Below are 21,266 nucleotides of genomic sequence, written 5' to 3'. Positions count from 1 at the left end.
CCAGCCCCATAGCCCCCGCCGCCCAACACCCGCGTGGGGTTCTTCGCCGGTTTTTAAACCGGCCCCGCTAGCTGCCTGTGATGGCCCCAAAGGCCGACGATAGTCGGGGGATGATCAATGACTCGGGGAAATCCCTGAAAGCGCCACAAATCATGGCCACCAGCGGGAGCCCTTCTTGATGCGACCGCCCTGCTCGCGTACGCGACCGGAAGTCAACATAAAGGATTCTTAAGGAGCTTGACAGCATAGATGCCCAGAGCCTGTTTCCCCTTATGGGAGAGTCTAAGACCAGAGGGCATAATCTCAGGGTCAGGGGTCGGCCATTTAAGACAGAGATAAGAGGAATTTCAGAGGATAGTGAATCTGTGGAATGTTTTTACTGCAGAGAGCTGTAGATGCTAGGTAATTAAGTATGTTCAAGGCTGAGATAGACAGATATTTAGTCAGTAAGGGTTATAGGAATAAGGTGGGAGTGCAATTGAGGATTATATCAGATCAGCCATGACCTCATGAATGGCGGAGCAGACCCGATGGGCTGAATGGCTGACTTCTGCGCCTACGCCTTATGACCTAAAGGCTTATGTTCTGTGCAATACAGTCTCACTGTATAACAAAGCTCAACAGGCTTTCTATGCAACAGGACTCTTTTGAATGTTGTCAAAAGGAGTACAATATGTATCATTTAACTAGCCCATGTTAAATTGAAGACCCTTGCGGAGACTTTCGGATGTGAGATGGCATATATTGCTGCTATTGCTTAATACATTACTTCTGTGTGTGTCACAGTTCAAATGATCAACAGAAGCCAGTTGCATTGATTCATACCAGCATTGATGTGTTTGTGAATCTATGCAAATATATTGCTAAAATTAACGAGGAACAGAACTATGACTGAACCTCTCTACCCCCATGCAATTGACATGTTCCTGCTTCCATTCATTCTTTTTCCGACAATTTGCTGATTATCCCTGCTTGCACTGCCCACTAATTCTGACTAGAAATGCAGAAATCAGCGCTGAGGACCCGGGTTCGATCCCGGCATCGGGTCACTGTCTGTGTGGAGTTTGCACATTCTCCCCGTGTCTACGTGGGTTTCACCCTTACAATTCAAAGATATGCAGTGTAGGTAGATTGGCCACATTAAGTTGCCGATTAATTGGAAAAAAAATGATTGGGTACTCTAAATGTATTAAAAAAAATAGAAATAGGCTTCCGGTTGCGGCTATGACCAGCTAAGTCGCACGTTTGGCTGCTCCTGCTACAAAGGTGTTTTCGGGCCGATTGGAGGGCCCCAACGGCGCTGTAAGGACAAATCCCGGTGGGGGAAGGCTCCCTGAAGAGAACCAGACCAACTTTATGGTCGGTACCCGGAGTGGGGTGGTAAAGAAAGCAACAGCAGCTCCCAAAAAAAAGCGGGGGAAGAAGACCAAAATGGCGGCCGGTGGAGCACCCGAGGAATGGAGGAAATGGGCGGAGGAGCAGCAGGCCGCTCTCCTGCGCTTCTTTACGGAGCTGAAAATGGAGCTCTTGGAGTCAATGAATGCGACGACCACCAGGCTGATGGGAGCCCAGGCGACCCAAGAGGCGTCGATTCGGGAGCTGCAACAGGAGATGACTGTGAGGGAGGAGGAGGCCACGGTCCTCGTGGGAAAGGTAGAGGTGCACGAGGCACTCCACCTGAAATGGCAGAGCCGTTTTGAGGAGCTGGATACCCGAATGAGGCGGAAGAACCTGAGGATCTTGGGCCTGGCAGAAGGCCTGGAGGGGTCAGACCTCCCGGGATATGTAGCAGAAATGCTGAGCTCCCTGATGGGGGCAGGGGCCGTCCCTTCGCCCCTGGAGCTGGAAGAGGCCTACAGGGTCATGGCTAGGAGGCCAAGAGCAAATGAGCCCCCGAGGGCGGTGCTGGTGCGGTTCCAGCGACTCAGCGACCGTGAGAGAGTGCTGGAGTGGGCCAAGAGGGAAAGGAGCAGCAAGTGGGAGAATTCGACGGTGAGGGTCTACCAGGACTGGAGTGCGGAGGTGGCAAAGCGGCGGGCCCGGTACAACCGGACGAAGGCGGTGCTACATGCAAAACGGATCAGGTTCGGAATGCTGCAGCCAGCGCGCTTGTGGGTCACCTACAGGAACCAACACCACTATTTTGAGTCCCCAGAGGAGGCGTGGGCCTTTGTACAGGAAGAGAAACTGGACTCGAATTAGACCCAGGGGATACTTGGCGGCCGTAGCCGCTCGGGTACTTTCAGCTGAATTCTTTGTTTGGATTTTGAACTCTTGCTGTGGTTTTTCTTCTGATGTTTTTTCCCCCTTTGCCAACTTCCCTTAGTTATTGTTATTGCGGTTATTCAGGGTTATTTATGGTTATTTATGCTGTTTGGTAGAGGGCGACTGTTAAGTACATTGCTATTTGTTATTTATCTGTTATTTATAATGTTAAGTTGGGGAGGTGGGACGGGGGGGAGAGCAGATCGGGGATATGGGCTCCTAGGGGGGGTTCTTTTACAGGCATGGACGGGGACGGGGGTGGAACTGAAGATGGCGGGGTGGGGTGTGGCAAGGCGAAAGCGCGGGCTTTCCTCTGTTTTCCCGCGCGCGGGGCAGAGGAGGGGGGAGGGGAGGAGTGCGGGGCGTGGCTAGCAATGGCGACCTTTCCCGCGCTGGAGCGGGGCCAGGGAGGAGTGGCAAGGGGGGGGGAGGCCCCCCCCCCCGAGCCGGGGGGAGTCGGAGTGGGGCAGGAGCAGCCGGGTCAGCGTGAACCAGCTGACTTACGGGAGTACGATGGAGGGTACATCGCGGCTAGGAGGGGTCCTAGCCTGGGGGGGGGGGGGAGGGGGGTTAGGGAGGGACACCGGGTTGCTGCTGAAAAGACCAGAAACGGGAAGGGGAGGACTGGAGGGGTGGGGGGAGGGGGACATCGCCATGGGGAGCGGGTCAGAAGGGGAGGGTCGACCCGGGGCGAGCAGGGAACAGGACATGGCTAATCGGCAGGGGAAGGGGGCGGGTCGTCCCGCGACCCGGCTGATCACTTGGAACGTGAGGGGGTTGAATGGGCCGGTCAAGAGATCAAGGGTATTCTCACACCTGAAGGGACTGAAGGCTGATGTAGCAATGTTACAGGAGACCCATTTGAAGGTAGTGGACCAGGTTCGCCTGAGAAGGGGGTGGGTGGGACAGGTGTTCCACTCTGGATTGGACGCAAAGAACCGGGGGGTGGCGATTCTGGTGGGAAAGAGGGTGTCGTTCGTGGCGGAGGAGGTGGTGGCGGATAAGGAGGGTAGGTATGTGATGGTGAAGGGTAAGCTGCAGGGGGAGAAAGTGGTGATGGTCAACGTATATGCCCCGAATTGGGATGACGCGGGTTTTATGAGGCGCCTATTGGGCCTCATTCCGGGACTGGAGGCAGGGGGCTTGATCATGGGGGGGGACTTTAACACAGTGCTGGACCCCGGGCTAGACAGATCGAGCGCAAGGACCAATAGGAGGCCGGCAGCGGCAGAAGTGCTGAGGGGGTACATGGAGCAGATGGGAGGAGTAGACCCATGGAGGTTTGGTAGGCCGAGGGCGAGGGAGTATTCCTTTTTCTCCCACGTCCATAGAGTGTACTCCAGAATCGATTTCTTCGTGTTGAGCAGGGGGCTGATCCCGAGGGTACGGGAAGCTGAGTACTCGGCCATTGCGATCTCTGATCATGCACCGCATTGGGTGGATGTGGAAATGGGGGAGGCGCGGGACCAGCGCCCGCTGTGGCGGCTGGATGTGGGGCTGTTAGCGGACGACGAGGTGTGTAAAAGGGTCCGGAAGAGCATTGAGAGCTATCTGGACTTGAATGACACGGGTGAGGTGCAGGTGGGGATGGTCTGGGAGGCCCTGAAGGCAGTGATCAGGGGAGAGCTGATCTCCATAAGGGCGCATAGAGAAAGAAAGGAGAGGCAGGAGAGGGAGAGGCTGGTGGGGGAGCTATTGGAAGTGGATAGGAGATATGCGGAGGCACCAGAGGAGGGGCTGCTGGAAGAACGGCGCAGCCTGCAGGTCAAGTTCGACCTGCTGACCACCAGGAAGGCAGAGACGCAGTGGAGAAGGGCACAGGGCGCGGTCTATGAGTATGGGGAAAAGGCGAGCAGGATGCTGGCACACCAGCTTCGCAAACGAGATGCGGCTAGGGAGATTGGGGGAGTGAAGGAGAGGGGCGGGAAGGTAGTGCAGAAGGGGCAAGAAGTGAACGGGGTCTTCAGGGATTTTTACAAGGAGTTGTATCGGTCTGAGCCGCCGACAAGGAGAGGGGGAATGGAGGACTTCCTAAACAAATTGAGGTTCCCAAGGGTCCAGGAGGGGCTGGTAGAAGGGCTGGGGGCGCCAATAGGGCTAGAGGAGCTAGTCAAGGGAATAGGTCAGATGCAAGCGGGGAAGGCGCCGGGGCCAGATGGGTTCCCGGTGGAATTCTATAAGAAAAATGTGGACTTGGTGGGACCGGTACTGGTACGAGCCTTTAATGAGGCGCGAGAGGGGGGGGTTCTGCCCCCGACAATGTCGCAGGCTCTGATCTCCCTGATATTGAAGCGGGATAAAGACCCCGTGCAGTGCGGGTCCTACAGGCCTATCTCGCTTCTGAACGTGGATGCCAAGTTGCTGGCAAAGATCCTGGCAGCTAGAATAGAGGATTGTGTGCCAGGGGTAATCCATGAGGACCAGACGGGGTTCGTGAAGGGGCGGCAGCTCAACACGAACGTGCGGAGATTGCTGAATGTAATTATGATGCCGGCAGTGGAGGGGGAGGCTGAGATAGTGGTAGCGCTGGACGCGGAGAAGGCATTCGATAGGGTGGAGTGGGAGTACCTGTGGGAGACGTTGAAACGGTTTGGGTTTGGGGAAGGGTTTATTAAGTGGGTGAAGTTGCTCTACTCGGCCCCGACGGCGAGTGTAGTGACAAACGGGAGGAGGTCGGAGTATTTCGGGCTCCACCGAGGGACCAGGCAGGGATGTCCCCTATCCCCCCTACTTTTCGCACTGGCGATTGAACCGTTGGCGATGGCACTGAGGGGTTCAGGGGGGTGGAGAGGACTGACTAGGGGAGGGGAGGAACATCGAGTATCGCTGTATGCGGATGATCTACTGCTGTACGTGGCAGACCCAGAAGGGGGAATGCCGGAGATAATGGAACTATTAGCAGAGTTTGGGGACTTTTCGGGGTACAAATTAAATTTGGGCAAAAGCGAGGTTTTTGTGATACACCCGGGGGACCAGGGAGAGGGTATTGGGAGACTCCCCTTCAAGCGAGCAGGAAAGAGCTTTAGGTACTTAGGGGTGCAGGTGGCAAGGAACTGGGGGACCCTCCACAAGTTGAACTTTTCCAGGCTGGTGGAACAGATGGAGGAGGAGTTTAAGAGGTGGGACATGGTACCGTTGTCGCTGGCGGGGAGGGTGCAGTCAATCAAAATGACGGTCCTCCCAAGGTTCTTGTTTTTATTTCAGTGCTTGCCCATCTTCCTCCCTAGGGCCTTCTTCAAAAAGGTGACGAGTAGCATCATGAGCTACGTGTGGGCGCATGGCACCCCAAGGGTGAGGAGGGTCTTTTTGGAGCGGAGTAGGGACAGTGGAGGGCTGGCACTGCCCAATCTCTCGGGGTACTACTCGGCGGCAAATGTGTCAATGGTGCGCAAGTGGATGATGGAAGGGGAGGGGGCAGCTTGGAAACGAATGGAGAGGGCGTCCTGTGGCAACACAAGCCTGGGGGCCCTAGTAACGGCACCATGGCCGCTCCCCCCCACGAGGTACACCACGAGCCCGGTGGTGGTGGCCACCCTCAAGATATGGGGGCAGTGGAGGCGACATAGGGGTGAAATGGGAGGTCTGTTGGCGGCGCCAATAAGAGGGAACCATAGATTCATCCCGGGGAACATCGACGGGGGATTTCAGAGCTGGTACAGGGTGGGCATACGGCAGCTGAAGGACCTGTTTATAGAGGGGAGGTTTGCGAGCCTGGGAGGGCTGGAGGAGAAGTTTGAGCTCCCCCCGGGAAACATGTTCAGATATTTACAAGTGAAGGCATTTGCTAGGCGGCAGGTGGAGGGGTTTCCCCTGCTCCCCAGTAAGGGGGCGAGTGATAGGGTGCTCTCGGGGGTCTGGGTCGGAGGGGGGAAGATATCAGACATCTACAAGATAATGCAGGAGGCGGAAGCAGCATCGGGGGAGGAGCTGAAAGCCAAGTGGGAAGGGGAGCTGGGAGAGCAGATAGAAGACGGGACGTGGGCGGATGCACTGGAGAAGGTCAACTCTTCCTCCTCGTGTGCGAGACTGAGCCTCATTCAATTTAAGGTGCTGCATAGAGCTCACATGACGGGGACAAGGATGAGCCGGTTCTTTGGGGGTGAGGACAGGTGTGTCAGATGTCTGGGAAGCCCAGCGAACCATGTGCATATGTTCTGGGCATGTCCGGTGCTGGAAGGGTTCTGGAAGGGGGTGGCAAGGACGGTGTCGAAGGTGGTGGGGTCCAGGGTCAAACCAGGATGGGGGCTTGCGATCTTTGGGGTCGGGGTAGAACCGGGGGTACAGGAGGCTAGGGAGGCCGGAATACTGGCCTTTGCGTCCCTAGTGGCTCGACGAAGGATATTAATTCAATGGAAGGACGCGAGGCCTCCAAGCGTTGAAACTTGGATTAACGATATGGCTAGCTATATTCAGCTAGAAAGGATCAAATTTGCCCTGAGAGGGTCGGTACAGGGATTCGCCAGGCGGTGGCAACCTTTCCTTGACTTTTTAGATCAGAGATAGACGTTCGGGGTCGTGGCAGCAGCAACCCGGGGGGAGGGGGGGGGGGGGAGGGGAGGGGGCAGCAAGGGTCGTGGGGGGACACGCACGACTGTAACGCGGGCAAGCCTGCTCGCTGCTCATGTCTGAAACTGTAGGCTGCCTTGGTTGTTAAGGTTGCCGGGGGGGGGGGGGGGGGAGGAGGAGGACTGGTGCGCGCGAGAGGGCGGGCGAGGGAGGGACATTTGCCTAGAGGGATTGTGTTGTAAATAATTTAAAAATTAGTAGGGGTAAATGTCTGTATGGAAAAACTCTTTCAATAAAAATTATTTTATAAAAAAAAAATAGAAATACAAAAATCGAAACCTAAGTACCGATTCAATCTCAGCTAGAGCATCACCAGAATTATCTTCTCTTCCTGTCTGCACAGTTGTGTACCAAGCCGCCAAGGATCTATCCATGGCCTCTCCTTCATCATCTATGTGCTATAACTTGTTGACACCATCTACAGATGGATCAATTTCCACATGCTTTATTTCTTCGCCATCTCTCTTTACCCCTCCAGTATCTCTGTGTTGTCAAACTGTTTTTACAACATTCAGTCTTAGATGACATGCAGTTTCCTGGAGTGAAACATTGGGAAGACCATGGCTGTCACCTTTGGCTCCTGTCACCATTTTCGTCCTCTTCCCATTGTTTCAGGTTGAACAAAATCTTTCCAATCATAAGACCATAAGACATAGGAGCAGAATTAGGCCTTGCTGCCCACCGAGTTTGCTCAGCCATTCAATGATGGCTAATATGTTTCTCATCCCCATTCTCCTGCTTTCTCCCCATAACCCCTGATCCCCTTATTAATCACCCTATCTATCTCTGTCTTAAAGACACTCAATGATTTGGCCTCCATTGCCTTCTGCTGCAGAGTTCCACAGATTCACCACCCTCTAATTGAAGAAATTCCTGCTCATCTCAGTTTTAAAGGATCGTCCCTTCAGGCTGCGCCCTCGGGTTCTAGTTTTTCCTACTAGGGGAAACATGCTCTCCACGTCCACTCTAGCTAGGCCTCTGTGACCTGTACATTTCAATAAGATCCTCCCTCATCCTTCTAAACTCCAATGAGTACAGACCCAGACTCCTCAACCACTCCTCATATGACAAGCTCTTCATTCCAGGGTTCATTCTTGTGAATCTCCTCTAGACCCTTTCCAAGGCTAGAACATCCTTCCTTGGATACGAGGTCCAAAACTGCTCACAATACTCCAAGTGCATTCTGACCAGAGCCTCATACAGTCTCAGAAGTACATCCCCGCTCTTGTTTTCTAGCCCTCTTGGCAACTTTTTCGATCCCAGGCTGAGCTTCCAATCTCATACTCTCCCCTTCATCAGGAGCCTTACTTTATCACTGTCGTTCTCTGTCTCTAAATTGGTCCTTTTGATGTTGAAACCCTCATTGGTGCATTTTGTACCTTCAGATTTGATTACCCCTATGATTTCTTAGCCTGCTTCCCATGCTCTACCCTCATTAAACTTGAGATAATCTGGAGATACTGCTGCCAGTATCGTACCTTGGATTAAGCCCCACTTGCACATCACCACTACCCTTGTTTTTTTTTTAATTTAGTGTATCCAATTCATTTTTTCCCCAATTAAGGGGACAATTGTGTGTGGACAATCCACCTAGCTTGCACACCATTGGGTTGTGGGGGGCGAAACCCACGCAAATATGGAGAGACTGTGCAAAAGCCACACGGACAATGACCCAGAGCCGGGATCGAACCTGGGACCTCGGTGCCGTGAGGCAGCAGTGTCAACAACTGCACCACCGTGCTGCCCACCACTGCCCTTGTTGACCTAATTGGCTCTTTGTTACCCCAGTACCTCAGATTTAAAATTCTCATCCTTGTTCCTTGTGTTTAAATCCTTTTATGGCCTTGCTCTTTCTTTTATAGCATCCTTCATTCGAAATTTCAATTTCTCCTACTCTGGCCTCTTGTCAACCCTGGTCTCTTTTTTGGCACTCATGTCTTGCGCTATTTAGACCCCGTTCTGTGGCATTGATCCAGTGCTGACAATGAATATAAATGAGGTGCCTTGAAATATTCTCATGGTAATTTTAGCGAGATCTAGCTTGGGTCTCAATGGATTAGCTTCTGTGTGAGCAGAAATACTGCCTTTTGATTCTGTTCCTAGCTGCAATGTAACTGATATTTCATGTTCCTGTAGGATTTGTTAAAACACACACCGTCCAGTCATCCAGATCATCCTTTGCTGCAAGATGCTCTACGTATCTCACAGAACTTCCTGTCCAGCATTAATGAAGAGATCACTCCCAGGAGACAGTCTATGACTGTGAAGAAAGGCGAGGTGAGTTTCTTTGTCAAACCGCAAGCATAAGTAAACCTGTAAATAAGTAAACACTGCTAACTTCATTTAATGATTCGATATGATTGCTCCAAATGTTTTTCCTTGCCACTATTGAAAAGTTACATCATATCCTCAATTTGACGGTTTTACAATACATACTTTCAGTGACTAGATGAACAAGATGATTTGGACTGAAGTGTACACAAAATGAAGTTAATTATTTCAAATACTTGCTAATTTAATTTATTTTTTGGTGCTGCAACAAACTTGAAATTATCAGGAGTAGAGTTATGGAATAATAATGGCACAGAGGGAGGCCATTGGGCCCATTGTGTTGTGCCAGCACTCTGTAGAGCAATCCATTCAGCCCACTCTATCTCTGTAACCCTTGTGTGATTGTGCAATTTCTTTTTACAATCATTCGTCATCTCCACATCCACGACTCCCGTAAGCAGCAAGTTCCAGGTCATTACACTGCTTAAAACGTTCTTCGACAAATCCCCTTTATATTTTTTATATACTTTTAATACTTTAACATTTTAAATATAAAGCAGTGAACAGAAAATAAGAAAGGTAACAAAACAACCCACCTCAGACGTCAACCGATACACGGAGAGGACTAAAAAAACGTAATTCCCCAACAGCTGACGGCGATCAACCCCTTAAAGTAAAGAAAAAAGGGGTGCCACCTCTTATAAAGTCCCTCAGTAGCCCTGCTCAAAGCGAACTTAACGTTCTCAAGCTACAAGAACTCCATCAAGTCCCACAACCATGGCAAGGAACAGGCTGGAGAAGCTGACCTCCATGCCATCAGAATCTGCCTTCGAGCAACCAGTCAGGCGAAAGCTCACATGTCCGAGTCCGTTTGCAAGATCGTCGACATGATGCTGAAGAAAGAGCCCCAAAACCTCCCCAACTTTGGGCAGGACCAGAACATGTGGTTGGCCGGGCTCTTCCCACACCGCTTGCAAGTGTACTCCATCCCCTCAAACAACTGGGGTTATCCTTGATCTCGTTAGGTGCATCCTGTGCACCACCTTTAATTGTATTAACCCTAGTCTCGCACACAAGGTTAAGGCATTCACCCTCTGCAACACATCACACCACAGCCCCTCCTCCAGCACCCCACCCCCTCGCTCCTACTTAACACCCTCTTCAGCGACACCGCGTCCTCCTCCAGTATCCTCCCATTGATCATCAAAGTGACTTCCACTCCAACCCATGACCGACAACAGCTCTTCCAACAACGAGGAAGGCATTGTCACCAGGAACGTCGGAAAAGTCTTCCTTGTAAAATCCCACACTTCATGTACCTAAAGACCTTTGTCCGTGGGACCCCAAACGTCTCCACCAACTACTCCAAGCTCGTGTACTGCCCTTCCAGAAATAAGTCCTTCAATTCCACCGCCCCCCTCTCCTCCCAGCCCCGAGACCTAGCATCCAAGTATCAGCTTTGACCCCCATCCCTAATTTAAAATGCTGCCGAAATTGCCTCCACATCTTCAGTGTGGCCACCACCATCGGATTACCCAAATATTTCCCTGGAGCAAATGGGAGTGGCACCATTGCTGGCGCCTGCAACCCCGACCCCCTCAAGAGCCTACCTTCATCCTCAACCAACTTGCCTCCAGCTCCCTACACGATCCCTGCAGCTTCTTGGCATTCGCCGCCCAATAATAATACATTGGATTCGGTAGAGCCAAACCCCCCCACCCTGCTCTCTCTGAAGCACCGAATCCTAGCTACCTTGCCTGCTCAGATAAATGACAAAATCAACCGTTCCATCCCCAAGAATAATGCTTTCAGCAAGAAGACCAGTAAGCTTTGGAATAAAAATAAAAAGTGCGGCAAAATATTCATCTTTACCAACTGTACCCGGCCAGCCAATGATAGAGGGCTATCCCACCTCTGCAGATCCGTCTTGACCCTAGCCACCGGGCCTAATTTCTTTTTTGTTTTTTAAATAATTTTTATTCAATTTTTCAACAACAAATTTTCTCCCAACAGTTAAAGTAAACACGGTGTAAAACTAAACAGAAACAGAAATCCCCCCCAATACAAAGTAATAAATTAATACTAATAACAATACAAGAAAGAAAAAAAAAATAGCCCACCCTCTACCTCTCCGCCAGGAAATCGAGAAACGGCTGCCACTGCCGGAAGAACCCTTGTACCGACCCCCTCAGGGCAAACTTAATCTTTTCCAGCCTGGTGAACCCGGCCATGTCATTGATCCAGGCCTCTGGGCTCGGGGGCTTCGCGTCCCTCCACTGTATGAGAATCCTACGCCAGGCTACTAGAGACGCAAAGGCCAGGGTACCGGCCTCTCTCGCCTCCTGCACTCCCGGCTCCGGTGCTACCCCAAAGATCGTGAGCCCCCAGCCCGGCTCCACCCTGGAACCGACCACCTTGGACAAAGTCCCCGCCACCCTCTTCCAAAACCCCTCCAACGCCAGACATGCCCAAAACATGTGGGTGTGGTTCGTCCGGGCCTCCCGAACACCTCCCGCATCTGTGTCCCGTCCCCCCGGAAGAACCGGCTCATCCTGGCCCCAGTCATGGGCGCCCTATGCACCACCTTCAGATGAATTAAGCTGAGCTGTGCGCAAGAAGAGGACGAGTTCACCCTCCCCAGGGCATCCACCCACGTCCCAGCGTCAATCTCTTCCCCTAGCTCCTCCTCCCACTTCGCTTTCAGCTCCACCGAGGCCTCCTCCTCTTCCTGCATCATCTGATAAATCGCCGAGATCCTCCCCTCACCGACCCATGTCCCCGAGAGCACCCTATCCTGCACCCCCCTAGGTGGTAGCAGTGGGAACACCGCCACCTGCTGCTTAACAAACGCCCTAATCTGCATATACCTGAAAGCATTCCCAGAGGGGAGGCCCCACTTCCCCTCCAACTCGTCTAAAGTCGCAAACTTCCCATCGAGGAAAAGGTCCCCCATCCGCCTGATGCCTGTCCTATGCCAACTCAAAAACCCACCATCCATTCTCCCTGGTGCAAACCGGTGATTGCCCCGTATTGGGGCCCACACTGAGGCCTTCACTTCCCCCCCTATGCCGCGTCCACTGCCGCCAAATTTTGAGGGACGCCACCACCACCGGACTCGTGGAATATCTTGCCGGGGGGAGCGGAAGTGGGGCCGTCACTAATGCCCCCAATCTCGTACCCAGACAGGACGCCACCTCCAGCCTCTTCCATGCGGCACCCTCCCCGTCCATCACCCACCTGCGAATCACTGCCACATTCGCAGCCCAGTAATACCCACATGGGTTGGGCAGTGCCAAACCGCCTGCCTCCCTTCTTCGCTCCAGGAATACCCTCCTCACTCTCGGGGCCTTTGGCGCCCACACAAACCCCAGAATACTCTTATTCACCCTTTTGAAAAAAGCCTTCGGAATCAATATGGGGAGGCACTGGAAAAGAAACAAAAACCTCGGGAGCACCGTCATTTTAACTGACTGGACCCTGCCCGCCAACGAAAGCGGCAGCGCGTCCCACCTCCTGAACTCTTCCTCCATCTGTTCCACCAGCCTCGAAAAGTTAAGCCTGTGCAGGGCTCCCCAGTTCATAGCTATCTGGACCCCAAGATATCTAAAGCTCCTCTCCGCCCTCTTCAACGGGACCTCCCCTATCTCCCTCTCCTGGTCCCCCAGGTGCAACACAAACAGCTCACTTTTCCCCACATTGAGCTTGTAGCCCGAAAAGTCCCCAAACTCCCCAAGTATCTTCAACACCTCTGGCATCCCCCCAGCCGGATCCGCGACGTACAACAGTAAATCGTCTGCGTACAACGACAACCGGTGCTCCTCTCCCCCCCCCCCCGCATAATCCGCCTCCAGTTCTTCGAATCCCTCAGCGCCATGGCCAAGGGCTCAATCGCCAACGCAAAGAGCAGGGGAGACAAGGGGCACCCCTGCCTCGTCCCCCGGGAAAGCCGGAAGTCCTCCGACCTCCCGTTCGTCACCACACTCGCCACCGGGGAGCTGTACAGCAACCTCACCCAGCTGATGAATCCCTCACCAAACCCGAACCTCCTCAGCACTTCCCACAGGTAACTCCACTCCACCCTGTCAAAAGCTTTCTCCGCATCCATCAATGCTACTATTTCCGCCTCCCCAGCCGCCGACGCCATCATCATAACATTAAGAAGCTGCCGTACGTTGACATTCAGCTGCCTCCCCTTCACAAACCCCGTTTGGTCCTCATGGATAACCATCGGGACCACATCTTCCACCCTTCTAGACAGTACCTTTGCCAACAACTTTGCGTCCACGTTAAGGAGCGAGATCGGCCTATAGGACCCACACTGGAGGGGGTCCTTGTCCCGCTTCAGGATCAAAGAGATGATTGCCCTAGACATCGTCGGGGCAGAGCCCTCCCCTCCCTCGCCTCGTTCAGGGACCTTACAAGCAGCGGGCCCAGCAGATCTGAGAACTTCTTGTAAAATTCCACCGGGAACCCGTCAGGTCCCGGCGCTTTCCTGTCTGCATACTCCCCAGCGCCTCCATCAGCTCCCCCAACTCCATTGGGGCCCCCAGATCCTCCACCCACTCATCCTCTACTCTTGGGAACTCCAGCCCATCCAGAAAGCAGTCCATTCCGCCCACCTCCCTAGGGGGCACCCACCGGTACAGCCCCTCGTAAAAGGATCTGAACACCCCATTGATGTCCCTGCCACCCCGCACCAAGTTCCCTCCTGCATCTGTGACTCCCCCTATCTCTCTCGCTGCCTCCCGCTTCCGGAGCTGGTGGGCCAGCATCCGACTTGCCTTCTCCCCATACTCATATACCGCCCCCTGCACCCTCCTCCACTGCGCCTCCACCTTCCGGGTGGTCAGTATATCAAACTCCGCTTGGAGACTGCGCCGCTTCCTCAAAAGCCCCTCCTCCGGGACATCCGCATACCTCCTATGCACCCTTACCATTTCCTCCACCAGCCTCTCCCTCTCGATCCTCTCCCCCCTCTCCCGTACGCCCGAATGGATATAAGCTCCCCTCTAATCACCGCCTTCAGCGCTTCCCAAACCACCCCAACTTGCACCTCCCCGTTGTCATTGGCTTCCAAATACCCCTCTATACCCCTACGGACCCGGCCACACACTTCCTCCTCTGCCAGAAGCCCCACATCTAACCTCCACAGCGGGCGTTGATCCTTCCCCTCCCCCAGCTCCAGGTCCACCGAATGCGGAGCATGGTCAGATATGGCTATCGCCGAATACTCCGCCCCCACCACTCTCTGGATCAGTGCCCTGCTGAGAACAAAAAAGTCAATCCGGGAATAAGCCTTGTGAACATGGGAGAAAAAGGAGAACTCCCTACCCCCCGGCTTCAAGAACCTCCAAGGGTCTACCCCTCCCATCTGATCCATGAACCCCCTCAGCACCGAGGCCGCCGCCGGCCTCTTACCCGTCCTAGACTTCGAGCGATCCAGAGCCGGATCTAGCACCGTATTAAAGTCCCCACCCAGGATCAAACCCCCGTCTCCAGGTCCGGGATTTGGCTCAGCATGCGCCGCATGAAGCCCGCATCGTCCCAGTTGGGGGCGTACACATTGACCAGAACCACCCGCTCCCCCTGGAGTCTACCACTCACCATTACATATCTACATGCACTGTCCACCACCACATTAGACGCAACAAACGACAAGCTCTTCCCGACTAAGATCGCCACCCCTCGATTGTTCGCATCGAGCCCCGAGTGAAACACCTGTCCTACCCAGCCTCTTCTCAGCCCCACCTGATCCGCCACGTTAAGGTGCGTTTCCTGGAGCATAGCTACATCTGCTCCCAGCCCCCTCAGGTGTGCCAAGTCCCGGAATCGCTTCACCGGTCCATTCAGCCCCCTCACATTCCATGTGACCAGCCGAATCTGGGGGTCTTCCCCCTCCCTCTGCGCCGATCAGCCATAGCTCTCCCATGGCTCACCACGTGCCCAGGGAACCCTCCAGGCCCGTTCCCCACGGTGGCCGACTCCACTCCCAGCCCCCCCCCCCCCCCCCCCCCTACACCAGCCGTTTCCCTACGGTCCCTGCAGCAGAAACCCGGTACCCCCCCATACCCCCCCCGAACCGGGCCCAATTTCAAGCCACTTGCACCCCTCAGATACCTGAAGTGAGTGTTTGCCACCAAAATGGCAATCCTCCCAAACTAGCTCCCTTTCCCGGCAGGGAGTCCCTTTCCCGGCAGGGAGTCCCTTTCCTGGCAGGGAGACCAGAAAAATGCTCGCTCTTTTCTACATTCAATTTGTATCCCAAAAATGGCCCAAATCACTTAAGCAGCTTCATTATATCCCCACCGTGGGGTCCGAGTCCAAAATATACAAAAGATGGCCATCAGTGTACAGACACCCTATGCTCCACCTCCATTTATCCGAGTTCCTCAGCGCATTAGCCAAGTGCAAACAAGAGGGAGGACATGGGTCATCCCTGTCTCATTCGCCTGTGGAGCTGAAAGTATCCCGAGTTCACCTCATTTGTACAAACACTCTACTTTGGACCCTTATATAATAATTTGACCCACGCCACAAACTTGGGACTGATCCCAAAACATTCCAATAGCGCAAACAAATAGCTCCACTGTACTCACTCGATCAAAAGCCTTCTCCACGTCCAATGCCACCACCACCTTCTCCCCCACCCACCCACCCACACCCCCTTTGACAGGGAAAGCGCCACGTTTAGCAAGTGCCGCACATTCGAGGCCAACTGCTTACCTGTTACAAATCATGTCTGGTCCTCCCCAGCGGTGCCAGCCTGTCCACAAACGTCTTGTAAAATTCCACTGGGAACCCATCAGGCCCCAGTGCCGTAGTCGTTTGCATTTCTCTATCGGCGTATGAACTTCCTCGACCGCCACTGGCTCCTCAAACCCTGCCCTATCCTCCTCTTCCACTGTGGGACACTACAACCCCTCCAAAAATTCCCTCATATGCGACCTGTCTCCCAGGGGCTCCAACCTATACAACTTCCTTAAAATTCCTCAAATATCTTATTCAACTGCTCCGGCGCAGTCACCAGCCCCCTCCATCCCGAACAATCTCCCAGGAGGCCGCCTGCCATTGGAGCTGGCCCGCTAACAATCAAGCGACTGGCCTTCTCCCGTACACCTACACCGCACCTTTTATCCGCTCAACTGGTGTCCACTTTTCCTGTGGACAAAAGATCAAACTTTGTCTGCAGTTCCTTTCTACTGGCCAACAGTTCTGGAGTGGAATCCTCTGCATACTTTCCATCAATTTCCAGAATTTCATCCACCAGCCACTGACACTCCTCCCTTACTTCCTTGAACAACGTGTGCTTTATGCAAGATAATCTCTCCTCTCATCACCGCTTTCAACGCCTCCCGTACCACCGACGACAACACCTCTCCATTTTTATTGAACCCCACATGTCGACAATCACCCTCACGAACCACATACAAAAATATAAATCCGCAAGCAACCCCACATCCAATTTCCACATCAGCATCCGAGTCAGCCCCCTCTCCAGGACTACATCCACCAGGTGCAGACCCAGCCGGGAATCGAACCTGGGACCCTGGAGCTGTGAAGCATTTATGCTAACCACCATGCTACCCTGCTGTCCCCAAAATTAATAATTGTTTATTGTCACAAGTAGGTTTCAATGAAGTTACTGTGAAAAGCCCCTAGTCGCCACATTCCAGCATCTGTTTGGGGAGGCCGTTACGGGAATTGAACCCGCGCTGCTGACCTTGTTCTGCATTACATGTCAGCTGTTAAGCCCACTGTGCTAAACCAGCCCCTATCGTATATAGTATTCCGCGTTCCTCAATCCCAACAACAACTACCTCCCATAATAAAAAAAAAATCAATCCTCGAGTAGACATTATGCACTGGCGAGAAAAAGGAATACTCTCTACTCCCTGGATGCAAGAACCGCCACAGGTTCACTCCTCCATCTCCTTCATGAACACCGCCTATACCTTCGTTCTCCCCGAAGAGGTCAACGAACACGGCTTACATCAATCCACTTTTGGATTCAACACTTTAAGCTCTTACCCAAATTAGCTGGTTTGTGTTCAGGTCCAGAATAACTGCTAACATCCTCATGAACCCTACATCGTCCCAATTCGGGGCATACACGCTGACCAACACCACCAACCTCCCCTCCAAAGCGCCCGTGACTATAATACATCTGCTACCCTGATCTGTCACCACCTTATTATGGAACTTATCGCTCTTACCTCCCTATATTGCTACACCCCGGGCCCAGTTATTAAAGCCCGACCTGAGTAACCTAGCCACCTAGCCTTCCTTGGCCCTTCACCCTCAAATGGGTCTCCTGGAGCAGCACCACATCGGCTCTCCAGCTCTTCAAATGCAAAAAGGCTCCCACCTGCTTTACCGGTCCACCCAGCCCCCGCAGATTACCATTCAGACCGGGGGGGCCTCTTAACCACCCTCCCAATCAGCCATGACCACTCCGCGGGGCATACCAGCCCACTACCCACTAAAGATGGCCCTGGGCTCCCCCAATGGGACCAAGCCCTGCCCCCAGTCACTGTCAACCAAATACACCCCATCGCCCAAGTTCCGAAATGCTTTGCTAACAAGTCTCTCAATATGTCCTGCTACCTTCAAAGGTCTATGCACATGCTCCCCCAGGGCCCTCTAGCCCTGCACATTCTTCAGAACTGTGCTATTTATTTTATATTTATTAAATTGCTTTTATACAGTTCAAATGCACGTAGGTTTATCTTGGACTCTTAAAAATGTACGCTATCTCAGCCTAAAGTACTGAACAAATATATCAGATATAAATGGAATCCAATAAGGATGGGTTGAATTCAACTGATTTGTACCTTTCAGGAAGAAATCTTTATCATGAGTATTCAATGCTTACAAGTTTCTGAACTGACTGTTAGGTTTGCATGTGTAATATTCTGTTTAGACTTTGGTGGTTGACTTTTGACATTCCTTTACACTTTTGTTTATTTATATAACCAGTACATGTAACCGCTTTTTCTATAAACATCAATATTCTATTTCTAACACAAATGGTTCTTGTATCCGTCTTTCTTGGCTGTTAAAACTCATAATAAAACGCACTAAGATTTATTTGTATAATCAGGAAAAGGGGAGGCAGTGGCGTAGTAGTATTCTCCCTGGACTAGTAATCCCAAAGACCCAGGGGACCTGGATTCGAATCTCACCAGGGCAGATGGTAGAATTTGAATTCAATAACAAGTCTGGAATTAAAAGTCTAATAATCATGAAACTAATGTTCATTGTTGTAAAAACCCATCTGGTACACTGATGTCTTTTAGGGAAGGAAATCTGCTGTCCTTACCTGGTCTGGCCTACATGTGACTCCAGATCCGCATCAATGTGGTTGACTCTTAAATGCCCTCCGGGATGGGCAATACATGCTGTCCCAGCCAGCGGTGCCGAGCAATGAATGAATATGAAGCAAAAATGCTGCCGCATCAGCTGAGTTTTCCCAGCATTTTCTGAGCTTTTATATTTGTTTGTTGTAAAAGCACTACTTCTGGAGCAAATAAGAATAACCGGAGCTCTTGTATTGGCTTGGATCTTGCAGTCAGTGGTGAAGTGGAGGATTGTGCTTGCTGACTACATTTTAAATTACATTCTTACCTTTCTCCCAGCCCCCTTGGATTCATCGACAAGGTAAGTAGGGAGGCCGAGTGGCAATGTACAATTCCAGCAAGGCCACACGCTCCTCTGACATAATGAGCCCATGACCTTGAGGTCTGCCTTTAGCTCAGTGACAACAAGTGTTTTTAATTGTTTTAAATCTTTTCAAATTATTTATTTATTAATTTAGTTAACTTTTAATCCAAGTGGAGTTCCAGTGATGCAATGTAAGGGGAAGACACGCAAGAGGTGGCTCCAGCTAGGAAGCTGATTTTTTTATCCTCTTTTCTGGCACCAGAAACCGTTTAACAGAAACGGGGAATCTAACTGGACGGTCCACCTGGCATTGACCCAGGTACCGGAAACGACAATGGAAAACTCAGCCCTGTTTATCCTACAAAGTTCTTCTCGCCAACATCTGGTGGCTTTTGCCGAAACTTGGAGAACTGTTCCACAGACTAATCAAACAATAGCCTGACATAGTCGTACTCATGGATTCATACTTACTGATAATGTCCGACACACCACCATCACCATTTCTGGATATGTCCTGTCCATCGACACAGTGGGGAGAGAGCTGTTCTTGGAGTTCTCAATTGACACTGGGCCCCAACAAGGTGTCATAGCATCAGGTCAAACCTGAGCAAGAAAACTTTCTGCTGATTGATTACCATCAACCAGAGCTAATCTGTTACTTAATTTCCATTCTCATGCTTCCATCTTCTGCTACCACCGATCTTACATACTTGAAGCTACTTCCTTAAGGCTTTCACTTTAATTTTTACACCTTCTCTCTGATCTTCTTCCCTTGGCTCAAACTGACAGTTCATATATTGGATCTTTCATCTACTGATATTCATACCCCTGTCTTCCAGTGCTTATCCCCAGATCTCCAGATATTCAGTTGTGCTTTCATCATCCCCACCATATAGCTCAATGTCATCTGCAAATATCATTGACCATGATACTTGCTGTCTGACTTGCTCAGTTGGGACATCCACAACAATCAAGAAGAGGAAGGTGCCACACAGAAGGTGAAGTTGTTAGAGCCCATGGTATTAGAGATAGTATATTGGCATGGATAGAAAATTGACTAATGGGCAGGAAACAGCGAGTGGGGATAAGAGCTTCTTTTTCACGTTGGTGATCTGTAACCAATGGGTTCCACAGAGATTAATGCCGGGACCGCAACTATTTAGAGGGATACAGTCAGTCTGCAAAGAGATAGTGATAGGTTAAGTAAGTGGGGAAAAAAGTTGGCAAATGGAGTATCTTGTGGGAAAATGTGAAGTTCATTTTGGAAGGGAGAACAAAAGAACAGTATTATTTAAATAGAGGTAAACTGCAGAAAATTGCAACACAAAATGTCTTGGGGCTATTTGTGCATGAAACGCAGAAAGCTAGTACACAGGTGCAATAGGTAATCAGGAAGATTCATGGGAATGTTGGCCCTTATTTCAAGGGGGTTGAAGTGTAAGAGTCGGGAAGTCTTGCCGCAACTGTACAAGGTACTGGTGAGGCCACATCTGAGAAGTTTTGGTCCCCTTATTTAAGGAAAGATACTATTTAATTGGAGGTGGTTCAGAGGAGGTTCACTAGGATGATCCCTGGGATGGAGGGATTATCTTATGAGGGTGGGACTCTACTCATTGGAATTTAGAAGAATGAGAGGTGATCTCATGAAACACATAGGATTCTTAAAGGGCTTGACAGGGTAACTGCTGAGAGGATATTTCCCCACATGGAAGAGTCTAGGACCAGAGGGCGTAGTCATAGAATACAGTGGTGCCAATTTAAGACTGGGATGAGATGAGTTTCTTCTCTTAGATGGTTGAGAGCCTTTGGAACTCTTTGCCATAGAGAGCTGTGTAGGCAGAGTTCTTATGTATATTTAAGGCTGAGGTAGATTATTGATCAGTAAGGGAATCAAGAGTTACAAGGAATCGCAGGAAGGTGGGCGTGCAGAATGTTAGATCAGCCATGATCCTATTGGATGATGGAGCAGGCTTGAGTGGCCGAATGGCCTACTCCTGTTCCTATTTCTTATGGTCAGTGCCGATCCTTGGTGCAATCAAACTTTAACTTTGAAACTCTCACTTTCCTTCATGTTGTTTCTTACTCGTGCCTGGCACTCCTTGTACATTTCCTACATAGTTACACATACTTCTCAGAAACTCCATGAATTCTAGCACATCCCAGACTGCGTCACCGGGCACCCAGTCATAAGCCTGCACTAGATCGATGAATACAATCGTCATGTTAATTTGTCTTCCCGATATTTTCCCATCGCTTGTCTCTAAACAAAAATAGTATCTGAATCCGAACTGATCATCATTGATTTCCACTGGTTTTCTCAGACTTTGGTCCATTACTCGCTCCAATAACTTCAAGGTATTATCACGTAGGCAGATTCATACATCCGCTGGTACCTCATCAGTCCCACTGCTGTGCATTGTCATTCCTGTTGGTGCTGTTCTGATTTCTTCCATATTGATGGTAGGTGTCATTCCTTGATTTGCAGCTATCTCTTCTGTCTTTGT

The 21,266-nt window shown here is 51.3% G+C and overlaps 1 protein-coding gene across 1 annotated transcript in view; it reads left to right on the top strand.

The window, feature by feature from the left end:
• The window catches only part of si:dkey-91m11.5 (PH_BCR_vertebrate and RhoGAP_Bcr domain-containing protein), a 373,564-nt gene that overhangs the window by 204,767 nt on the left and 147,531 nt on the right, over nt 1–21,266 (top strand). Inside the window, exon 8 of the mRNA XM_038794107.1 lies at nt 8,968–9,108. Within this exon, the coding sequence (XP_038650035.1) occupies nt 8,968–9,108 (141 nt within the window). The remainder of the gene's footprint in view (nt 1–8,967; nt 9,109–21,266) is intronic.

Source organism: Scyliorhinus canicula, chromosome 1 (genome assembly GCF_902713615.1).
Source record: "Scyliorhinus canicula chromosome 1, sScyCan1.1, whole genome shotgun sequence".
In the NCBI taxonomy this organism is placed as follows: Eukaryota; Metazoa; Chordata; class Chondrichthyes; order Carcharhiniformes; family Scyliorhinidae; genus Scyliorhinus; species Scyliorhinus canicula.
Note: the sequence above shows the minus strand (reverse complement) of the source record. Positions and strands in the feature narration are given on the sequence as shown.